General features: G+C 30.5%; 1 protein-coding gene and 1 pseudogene across 1 annotated transcript; both read left to right on the forward strand.

Annotated features, from left to right (window-relative positions):
* Window positions 1–368: 368 nt before the first annotated feature.
* On the forward strand, window positions 369–10,778 carry LOC106424835 (transcription factor EGL1). The gene is made up of 7 exons (XM_013865585.3): window positions 369–865; window positions 1,051–1,323; window positions 8,598–8,694; window positions 8,778–8,849; window positions 9,201–9,947; window positions 10,052–10,462; window positions 10,554–10,778. Exons 1-7 carry the CDS (start codon window positions 747–749, stop codon window positions 10,623–10,625), a joined length of 1,791 nt encoding a protein of 596 aa, XP_013721039.1. The 5' UTR covers window positions 369–746; the 3' UTR covers window positions 10,626–10,778.
* Window positions 4,500–6,206, forward strand: LOC106424836 (annotated as a pseudogene).
* Window positions 10,779–12,511: the final 1,733 nt, after the last annotated feature.

The raw sequence follows: 12,511 nt of genomic DNA on the forward strand, positions 1-12,511 counted from the left end.
ATGCCCGTTCTCTCGGCATGTAGACTCCATCTGTTCCAACGGTCGGTGCATTAATTTTCTAAGGCTCGAAATCATTGTTTACTGACCTTATAATCACCATATGATATTTTCTCGTGTTTCGGCTTCATTCGCACGGTATCGTGAATCACTTCCTGATAAGTCATCCATCCATTTATTATTTCAATCCAAACACTTTTAACTCTAAAATTTTAAACAGATGTATGACGAAAAAGGTAAATCAATTTTAATGATATAAATAACCAAATCAATCGTCATTTTAACTTTTTCGTATATCACAACTCGGAATGTTAACATGAACGAAGTTACACAACCGATGATATAAAGTTGGCGAGTTGAGCTAATTCCCAAAGTTTAAAGCCACTGGAAAAACAACACTCCTACTGTTTTTTCTTTACCACTTATTTAAAAAAATATATTAAAAAAATCCTCGTAAATTTATGTATTCTATGATAATATACAGTGTATTTAAGTGTCCATAAAGAGATTCCGAGACCGTCCTCTCTCTCGACTCAAATCTCAATTCAACCATAGCAATAGTAACTTTCAAATAAAAATACTATTTAAGTTTTTTTTATTATTCTTCCCGTATATGGAAGGTTCAAGATAAATGTTATGGGGCTTTGTTGTCTTCTTCCTTCCCGAACTGAACCATTGGCATGTAACAATCACCAACTCATAAGTCAAACCCTATAATTCCATTCTGCTTTTTTTCTTGTCTACAAATAATGGCTGCTGTAGAAAACAGAATGGTGCCGGAAAATCTAAAGAAGCACCTCGCTGTTTCAGTTCGAAACATTCAATGGAGTTACGGAATCTTTTGGTCTGTCTCTGCTTCTCAACCAGGGTACATCTCCTATTCTTTACCCTTTTTTCTCTAAGTTTAAAGTTTTCTTTGCTTTCTCCACAATATTCGAGACATTGTTGTTTCTAATCAAGAACTGAGAAAGAAAAAAACTAATTCTGGGCTCATTTCAACATTCAATCTTTCTCATTTTCAAATTTTATCTGTATGTTGTGGGTTAAAAAAAGACTGTTGGAATGGGGAGATGGATACTACAATGGAGACATTAAGACGAGGAAGACGGTTCAAGCATCGCAAGTCAAAGCTGACCAATTGGGTCTTGAGAGAAGTGAGCAGCTTAGAGAGCTTTACGAATCTCTCTCCCTCGCGGAATCTTCAACCTCCTGTGGTTCTCAGGTCACTAGACGGGCTTCCGCCGCCTCTCTCTCTCCGGAAGATCTCACCGACACTGAGTGGTTTTACTTAGTATGCATGTCTTTTGTCTTCAACATTGGTGAAGGGTAAATCCGTCTTTTATCTTATAATCCATTGCTAATCAAACCATTTTAAAAAAAACAACTTCAAAACATGTATCGTACTTTTGATAAAAAAAATTATGTACTATATATATATATTTAAAATTATGTACTATATTTCTACTTAGAAAAACTGACAGAAAATGTATGCTATTGCAAAATTTCAAAGATCAATGTAATTTCGTATAGATATGAATTATGATTAATCAAACTTAATCTCTACTAATAAAAGGGAGCTTTTGAGGCTCCATAGGGCGTCCACATCAGCAGAAAAAATTTCTCCCAAAATCTGACACGTGGCATAAAATATAGTTTTACATTTTCATATTACTTATTTTCAAAAATTATAAAAAATATGTAAACATACAGCATAAAAAATGGAAAAACTACATTAAACATATCTAAAATTACTATTTTTCACTTAAAAAAAGACGGCTTATCTCCATAATGTAACATTCCCGTTTTATAAAAAAACAAAAAAAATTATATATAATTTCGAAAATAATAAATATATGTAAAACATACAACATAAAAATAGAAATACTACATTAAACATATGTAAGATTACCATTTTACATTTAAAAATAACAATAATATGTAAACATACAACATAAAAAAATAAAAAATTTACATTAAACATATGTAAGATTACCATTGTTCACTAAAAAACGGTTTATCTTCATAATGTAACATTACCACTTTATAAAAAAAGAAAAAAAAAACATAAATATAACTATTTGACTATTTGTCCAAGTTCGTCTATTAAACATTTCCGTTTTACATTAAAAATGGAAAAATACGTAAAGATTTAAACATCTATCTTAAAATATAAAATATAGACATTAACTAAATATAAAGTATAAGAAAGAGAAATATTCAATAAAAAAATAATAAATAATAAGTAAATATTATAAATATATAAATATACGAATTATATATACAATAATAAGTAAATGCACAATTTTAAAAAAATGGAAAGAGTACATTAAATATTAAACATCTATCTTAAAATGTAGAATATAGATATTAAGTAAATAGAAAGTAAAAGAAAAAGAAATACACAACTTAAAAACAATGGAAAAAATATATTAAGATTTAAACATCTTCTCTACTAATAAAAGGGAGCTTTTGAGGCTCCATAGGGCGTCCACATCAGCATAAAAAATTTCTCCCAAAATCTGACACGTGGCATAAAATATAGTTTTACATTTTCATATTACTTATTTTCAAAAATTATAAAAAATATGTAAACATACAGCATAAAAAATGGAAAAACTACATTAAACATATCTAAAATTACTATTTTTCACTTAAAAAAAGACGGCTTATCTCCATAATGTAACATTCCCGTTTTATAAAAAAACAAAAAAAATTATATATAATTTCGAAAATAATAAATATATGTAAAACATACAACATAAAAATAGAAATACTACATTAAACATATGTAAGATTACCATTTTACATTTAAAAATAACAATAATATGTAAACATACAACATAAAAAAATGAAAAATTTACATTAAACATATGTAAGATTACCATTGTTCACTAAAAAACGGTTTATCTTCATAATGTAACATTACCACTTTATAAAAAAAGAAAAAAAAAACATAAATATAACTATTTGACTATTTGTCCAAGTTCGTCTATTAAACATTTCCGTTTTACATTAAAAATGGAAAAATACGTAAAGATTTAAACATCTATCTTAAAATATAAAATATAGACATTAACTAAATATAAAGTATAAGAAAGAGAAATATTCAATAAAAAAAATAATAAATAATAAGTAAATATTATAAATATATAAATATACGAATTATATATACAATAATAAGTAAATGCACAATTTTAAAAAAATGGAAAGAGTACATTAAATATTAAACATCTATCTTAAAATGTAGAATATAGATATTAAGTAAATAGAAAGTAAAAGAAAAAGAAATACACAACTTAAAAACAATGGAAAAAATATATTAAGATTTAAACATCTATCTTAAAATGTAAAATATATAACAATAATATGTAAACATACAACATAAAAAAATGGAAAATTTACATTAAACATATGTAAGATTACCATTGTTCACTAAAAAAACGGTTTATCTTCATAATGTAACATTACCATTTTATAAAAAAAAGAAAAAAAAAACATAAATATAAATATTTGACTATTTGTCCAAGTTCGTCTATTAAACATTTCCGTTTTACATTAAAATGGAAAAATACGTAAAGATTTAAACATCTATCTTAAAATATAAAATATAGACATTAACTAAATATAAAGTATAAGAAAGAGAAATACTCAATAAAAAAAATAAATAATAAGTAAATATTATAAATATATAAATATACGAATTATGTATACAATAATAAGTAAATGCACAATTTTAAAAAAATGGAAAGAGTACATTAAATATTAAACATCTATCTTAAAATGTAAAATATAGATATTAAGTAAATAGAAAGTATAAGAAAAAGAAATACACAACTTAAAAACAATGGAAAAAATATATTAAGATTTAAACATCTATCTTAAAATGTAAAATATAGATATTATGCAAATAGAAAGTATAAGAAAAGGAAATACACAATTTAAAAAAATGGAAAAAGTACATTAGTATTTAAACATCTATCTTAAAATGTAAATCAATCTTAAAATATAAAATTATTAGTAAATAGAAAGTATAAGAAATATATATTTCTAATATAAAGAAAAATCAATAATAAGTAAATATAAAATATAATCCCGAAAGATGACACGTGGCATAAAATATAGTTTTACATTTTAATATTATTTATTTTCGAAAAATATAAAAATATGTAAACATACAGCATAAAAAAATAGAAAAACTACATTAAACATATGTATAATTACTATTTTTCACTTAAAAAAAAAGACGGATTATCTCCATAATGTAACATTACCGTTTTATAAAAAAAACAAAACACATTATATATAATTTCGAAAATAATAAATATATGTAAAACATACAACATAAAAATAGAAATACTACATTAAACATATGTAAGATTACCATTATATATTTTTATTTTAAGAAAATAATATGTAAACATACAACATAAAAAATGGAAAAACTACATTAAATATATGTAAGATTACCATTTTTCACTAAAAAAAACACGGCTTATCTCCATAATGTAACATTACTATTTTGTAAAAAAACAAATGATATATAATTTCGAAAATAATAAATAATATGTAAACATCTTATTACATAAAGAAGAGCTACTCTCTTCTTTCATGTTGCCACGTCACTAATTAGACTCAGGACAGAGTGACACGCGTCTCTCTACATGAGTTTTCGTTTTTGATATTTTGGGCTATGTTATTGAAATCAGATATAAGCCCATTATACTTTAATCTATAAACCCATCGACTTCATCTCTTCCACGGAAAAGTCGCCGCTGCATCTTCAATCAGCCTAGGTAACCGTTGTACCTTGCAATCAATAATTTCCATTAAAGCTTGCTTTAACACCACCGACCCACGTCTCCCACTATCCCTCATTTGATGGACCCTCCCTTTGCTCAAAAGCTCCAAATCTACACCTATAAATATAACTAAGTTTCCTCGATTCAGTCAGATTCATTAGTTTCTCCGTACCAAACATTAGTAGAATCCTTAGAAAACCTCTCACCAATCATGGCTGCCTCCACGATTCTGCTCGCCGACTTGATATCGGGGAGCTGTTCCAACACCGTCGAAGTCCGCTTTCACTGAGATTACCCACACGGCCAACCCGACACCTTTCAAGCTGTGTTGGTTCCGCAATGAAGAGCAGCTGATTTCTTTGGCTAACACCCTTTCAAATTTCAATTAATTTTCTTCTTGCATCCCACCAGAAAAAAAAAATGGGAAGAGGTAAAAGAAGATCATCGTCTGCATCAATAGAAAGTAGATGCAAAAGCAATCCATTTGGTAGCTCTTCGAGTAATACTCAGAACCTAAGCACGGACCTTAGACTCGGACTCAGCTTCGGATCATCATCCAGACAATATTACAGCGGCGGAGGAAATAAAGAATATGTAGTCGCCGCAACTGATCTTGAAATGGTTATGAAAGAAGAAGATCTGTAATAATAGTCTCAAAAGCTTTAACTTAAAGGTGAACATGGAAGGAGTCGTATTGGAAGAAAGATCGATCTATTTTTGCCCATTTTTACTTAATGGATAGTGGATACTATGATTGATGCCAACACACCATTACATGTTCAACACCTCAGTCATATGTAAGAATCTACACACATTTTTATCTTTGCATGTATATCAAAACACATTTTACAGTTGGCCTTAAGAAAGATTCGTAAATGATAATTTTTTTTTCCATTTTGGCTCTTCATTTCTAAAGAACATGACATCTTCCAACATGGTAAACTCTATTTATATAGTTATGTCTTTACATGTAGTCTGTAGACCATAACTCATTCTATATGAAATATGATGATTTATTGGCTTGCTAATGCAACAAATTAGAATGGGAGGGGGGAGTTGGAGGTCCTCTGGCGATCTACTAAATACATGGTATGTAAGAAAGAAGAGTGAAAGTATAGTGGGTGAATGGTAATTAATAGTGAATGTTGAAACATGGGCTGAAGAAGAAGAGATGTATTTGTAGTGAGAAGAATCACGAGCTAAATTACGCTGACTAGGAAGATGATTATTGGATGACGGTCGGGGACGTTCCTTGGCAGTAAGTACTTTTCTTATTTATTTTAGTAATCTCTAAGTAAAAACATAGCAATTTTAATTAGTGACTATAGTTATGTAGAACTGTAATTGGAATTTAATTGCTTATTATATAGGATGTTCGTCTAGCGTGAGAAGATGAAGATCTCTAGAACTTATCACTACTGATTTAAAAAGAAAAGAAAACATGGAATCTGGAGTTTGACCAATACAGTTAGTTTTGCGTTATTAGGATGCCACAGCTACGATTATCATCCGTACACCACTGAAACCCGATAAGACACATGTTTCTGTTACAAACAGATTAAAAATTTGTTTTCCTGATTTAAACAACATATTTTAAAGTTTGAGAGTCTGAAATAAAATTTGGAACCGGTTTATCATGATTATTCATAATTGAGGAGGCTGAACACAAAATTAAATAACTAAAATAGTCTCAGCTTCTCTGATTTATCCAGTAACACACTAAAAGAGAGATGACGGCATATGACATTTAAAAATCACAAATATATATTAAAAAAAAAACTAAAAAGATAGATATTGAATACGCACATTCAAACAATTGTCACCAAAATCTTTCACCCAAAACAAGTATCACCACTAAAAAGATCAATGATAAATTTAATTGAGCACCATGAATATGATTTCAATTCATTGTTACATTAGTCCAAGTTCATGAATATGTGGCAGATTCCAAGGAAGGGATATTTCTATTGTAGGCCTCAACCGTGAAAGCAAGCGGACATGATTTCCCCAAGTCAAACAAGTCACTGAATATAAGTTAAAAATGGAAGATTCTATTTACCATTTTCATAAACCAAGCCCAGAGAAAGAAAAGCAGCCATGTACTCCATTTAACCATACAAGAGGGGTTTCTTTTTATTTGCTCTTGGATTTAATTTAGTAGAACAAATTTTTCCTCTGCCTCACCAACACCTGTGTACCTAATATGGTTCAACTACAAAACTGAAAACATAGAGCCATAGATTATAAGGAAAAGATTGAAGAAAAAGATAAAGAGGAACAAACCCCGTTTCAAGCTCAAAAGGAAGAGGATCTTCAAAACCAATGAGGTATATGACGATAGAACCTGACTCACCATGCTGAATTAACAAAGCAGTCGGGGAGCAAATTGAGTACAAATAACCCGTTTCCTTTTTATGGAGTTTCTGAGTGCCGTGACAAAACATCTTCAAAGAAAGAGGCGTTGATCCAAAAAGATTTAAATCTTTTCATTTAGGTCCTGGTGTAAACATAAAAACCTATCTATATTTAACCCGAAAATTAAATTTGTGAAGCTCGGGTAATTATACCTAACTAAATGTGTAAATTTATAATATTATGTCACAAATTTAAAAGAAAACACCAAACACATCCAATACTGATATGAAAAAAAAATATTGGCACAACCTAAACAAGTAACGTATTACAACGTAACTTGATAGTAGAAATCAAACTAGATGATCTCAATAAAATAAACATATCAAATTATTCACACTGATAAAAAAAAACAGCCCATTAGATTTTAATATTATATTAAAAATTTTAGTTATCCGCAACAAAATTAAGGTCGAATATCATAACATTAAACAATTTTAACTGTAAAAGTTGATAAGCATAATACGAAAAAGCAAAAAAATAATGATTTAATAATAATAATTTTTAAAAAATATATCTAATGTTTCATAGTGGAATTTAAAAAAATTTATGTGTCTTATTTGTATAGTTAAACTAAAATAAACATTAAAAGAAACTAAATAATTACTTTTTTTTATTATTATTAGACAGGTTTATAATTTCTAAATTGAATATTTAAAATGCATAGATAAAATTGTTGAGAAATATAAGCCTTAATGGCCTTTTTAGTCAAAAGTAAATTAAAGATTTAAATTAAATTTGTATCATTAGTTTATTTAAATGAGATGTGTTTAGCCAGTATACGTATCTCTCTTTCTAAAATGTAGAAGCACCATATCTAATTATTACAAGTTTACATATCTCTCTTTGTAAAATGTAGGAACACTATATCTAATTATTACAAATTATTTCAAAATCAACAAATATTATACAAAATATTACAAAATACTCTGATATAAAATGCTAATATATTCTTATCCATACATTGAAATTTTATTTTATTTTAAAATAATTTTAGGAACAATATACAGGAGTGAAAGAAAATTAAGTTAAATTTCAGTAGAACATATATTATCATCAAAATTGCCAGAAAATAATAATATTATCATCAAAATCCGGCGCGTAGCGCCGGGCTCCCCTAGTTATAATTAAGAGTACTTTGATTTTGTCTAACAAAAAGACAAACATCCTTTATTATCATGTCTCCTTCAGTTCTCATCTTCCACTTATTCCGACATGGACGAGTTTGATTGTTACAAACGCAATGTTTTTACGTTTGTGTTTTTTACAAAGTATCAACCTTAATTAGCATGAGTTATAAATGATGATGTATATAAGCATTTTTTTCGTCCGGCCGATTAAGAATAAAACATAAAATGATTTTAAAAAGTTATCTTTTTATTATTATAGAATTCCCGGGGGAGCGTTGGCGAACGGGCAACCAATATGGCTATGTAACGCTCATACCGCCGATAGCAAAGTCTTCACTCGCTCTCTTCTCGCAAAAGTAAGTTCTTGAGTAGCTTCTGTCTTCAACTGGAAACGCTATAACTAAAACGCTTTTCCATGTGGCGCTTTCGCTCTTTTAAGAGTGCTTCGCTTTTGACAGTGGTTTGCTTCCCATTTCTTGGAGGAGTTCTTGAGATCGGCACGACCGAACATGTAAGCCAATATTTTTATATTTATCCTATAAAACTCAGCCTTTTCGACGCATTAGGAGATCACACCAATCAACATGCAGGATACATAATCCTATTAATTTTTTATCTATCAAAGATTAGCACAAAAGGTAAAGGTATTTCTAGCATGTATATTAAACAACATATTTATAATTTACATTGATTAGATAAATAAAGATAGTACAGAAAAAAGTCCCATCTGACAAAAGGTTTAATTTCTCCGACATTTCTAATCAATATTGTCATAAAGCTGTACATTCCCAGTGTTTAATACTAGTGAATAATGAAAGTTAAAAGGGCTAATTTATTGTCTTTTTTTGTTAAATTATTTTAGGTTGCAGAGAACTTAAACGTGATACAATGCGTGAAGACATTGTTCCTTGAAGCTCCTCATGGAACTTTATCAGCGAGATCCGATTATCAAGAAATTTTCGAACCTTTAAGCAACGATAAATACATCCCAGTGTTCGGAACTGAAGCTTTTCCGACAACTTCTACAAGCGTGTATGAGCAAGAACCAGATGATCATGATTCGTTCATCAACGGTGGTGGTGCATCTCAGGTACAGAGCTGGCAGTTTGTGGGTGAAGAACTCAGTAACTGCCTTCACCAACCGCTTAATTCCAGCGACTGCGTTTCTCAGACGTTTGTTGGAGCAACTGGGAGAGTCTCTTGTGGCCCAAGAAAGAGTAAGAGTCAAAGGTTAGGTCAGATTCAAGAACAGAGTAACCGTGTAAACATGGACGATGATGTTCATTACCAAGGCGTGATCTCGACGATTTTCAAAACAACACATCAGCTAATTCTTGGACCGCAGTTTCATAACTTCGACAAGCGGTCGAGTTTCACGCGGTGGAGGAGGTCATCATCGTCTGCAAAATCGTTAGGAGAGAAGTCACAAAACATGTTAAAGAAAATTGTTTTTGAGGTTCCTCGGATGCACCAAAAGGACACACCCGAAGATAGCGGTTATAAGGTTGGAGATGAAACCGCGAACCACGCCTTGTCCGAGAGGAAACGCCGTGAGAAACTGAATGATCGGTTCATGACGTTGAGATCAATGATTCCTTCGATTAGTAAGGTAACCTAATCCATCAATTTTGCTTCAATAGTGTTTTTGCATGTGCATGTTAAAACTATTATGTTTTCAAGGGAAGTAATCTTATCTCATGTTGGTTTCTTCAGATCGATAAAGTGTCGATTCTTGATGATACGATTGAGTATCTTCAAGAACTGCAAAGACGGGTTCAAGAATTGGAATCTTGCAGAGAATCTACCGATACAGAAATGCGAATGGCTATGAAGAGGAAGAAACCGGATGGTGAAGATGAAAGCGCCTCGGCTAATTGTTTGAACAACAAGAGGAAGGAGAGTGATATAGGAGAAGATGAACCGGCTGATACCGGTTATGCTGGTCTAACCGATAATTTGAGGATCGGTTCGTTTGGCAATGAGGTGGTTATTGAGCTTAGGTGTGCTTGGAGAGAAGGGATATTGCTTGAGATAATGGATGTTATTAGTGACCTCAATTTGGATTCTCACTCGGTACAGTCCTCAACCGGGGATGGGTTATTGTGTTTAACTGTCAATTGCAAGGTAACATCCATTTACACAAGCTAAATTTATGTTACCTAACCTGAATGTAAGTAAACCGAAAAACTGATATATATTTTAATGTTGGTTGCAGCATAAAGGGACAAAAATAGCCACAACAGGAATGATTCAAGATGCACTTCAACGAGTTGCATGGATATGTTAAAGGTCACTCGGTTTAGACTGATAGAATTAGCTTTTATTCCGGTTTAATTTTCTGATCTTTGGTACTCAGTTCAAAACGGATTTTTTTTTTGAGATTTTGAAAATTTTGGAAGATCCTTTGGAAATCTTGTAAAATAGAATTCCTTTTGGTTCATAACGTAGTCGTAGACTAATATGAGTTCCTTAGTTGACATATAAAGAGATTAGATGAAGTGAAATGAAACACTCGGCCTAGTTCGTGCAGTAATCATTCTTGATGATGATAAGTAATGTTTGCAAAAGAAAAAAAAAAGTAAAATAGTACCAAATGCATATTTTGTGACTAGTTTAAGATTCTACCAAACAAAATCATATACTAAAATGTAAATAGATAGAAGATAGTTCGATTTCAATATTCTTTTGGTATATTTAGGAAATTAATGTTTTAAAAATATAGTTTGAAAATATAAAGATGGTTGGTCAAAAGCTGCTAGAAAAGTGTTTTGTTCACATACAATGCCTTAGTAAAAGGAAGTAATGTCATTTCAAATAATTGCAGCTAACACCACTGAGAAATTTAAACATGCGTTACCCATTTTAACAATTACTTTATCATAAAAAGAAGGAAGATATCTAAGCACAAGGAGTCGGACTGTATTTGGATTTCGTATGGTAGCATAAAAATAAAGTCTCTATCTTTTTAGTAAGAAGATGTTAACTTTATTGCAAAGAATACAGAACGAGGTGTTAGAAAATTGGGTTGAGACATTTCTTGATTTAGAACAAGAATAGTAGAGTGGCAATTCTTTGATGAGATTGGTTGGCATGGTAGGTGGCCTTTAACATGATCCATCAATTGGTGAAGTTGAGGTGTTGTGTAGATGGTTGTTTAGTAAAGGCAACATGGAAAAGAGTCAAAAGACAATATGAAATTGTTCGAGAAGATTGTGGACCTATACATGGAACCTTTTTTTGTTTAACCAACAATATGTACAGATCCAACTAGTGTGTTTAAAGATGGCTATATACCAAAAACTAGTCCAACTAGTTTGTATGCATCTGTAATTAATATGTTTATATTCGACTGTAACATGCATAACGATCCAGCTATAGCATGCATAAGTTAAGACTATAGCATGTGTCTGTAATGTATAACGATCCAGCTATTTGTGGGACACCATAATAACTAGAATTCAAGGCTGATTCTAAAGCTAGGGAGACTATGGACCCGAGTATCTGGAACATCCTAGCTAACTACTATATGTATAAATTCTACAACAACATATATGACTTTACAGTGTGCAAACCTGCATGTATCATGAACAAATCTGACTACATTATGTATAATCCACTTATAACATACAAAATCCAACATACATTTCAGAGCCGTTGTAATTACAGTAATCAGTCATTCAAGTTACACTTTCGATAACATAAACAGAAACTTGTTTTTGAGACCAAAGCTGACTGACTCGAGCTAATTGTCGGCATAGTGAACTGCTATAATTAGGCATGGATATTCGGATCCCTCAATTGGATTTTGGTAGGTTATACTCAGATCAGGATCTTTTGGATAAGATATTTGGATCAATATAGTTAATTAAAAATTTTTGGTTCAGGTAAGTTCCAACCGGGTTAAAGTTGTTTCATGTCAAAAAACTAAATAATGTAAAGAACCAGTAAATTTCGGTTATATGTTTGGATTCAGGTTGGTTCGGATATCTAGGACCCGAAAAAATACTCAAAGACTTGAAAAATATCAAAACCCAAATACCCGAAAATATTTGAATATCTGAAAATACACTAATTTTATGTGAAACCCAACTTGGACACATGAAATTTTAGCTGAATATCCGAAATATTTTTCTAAAAATCCAAAATTTTACATAAATGCAAAATTTTATTCGA

The sequence above is a fragment of the Brassica napus genome, chromosome A9, assembly GCF_020379485.1.
Source record: "Brassica napus cultivar Da-Ae chromosome A9, Da-Ae, whole genome shotgun sequence".
In the NCBI taxonomy this organism is placed as follows: Eukaryota; Viridiplantae; Streptophyta; class Magnoliopsida; order Brassicales; family Brassicaceae; genus Brassica; species Brassica napus.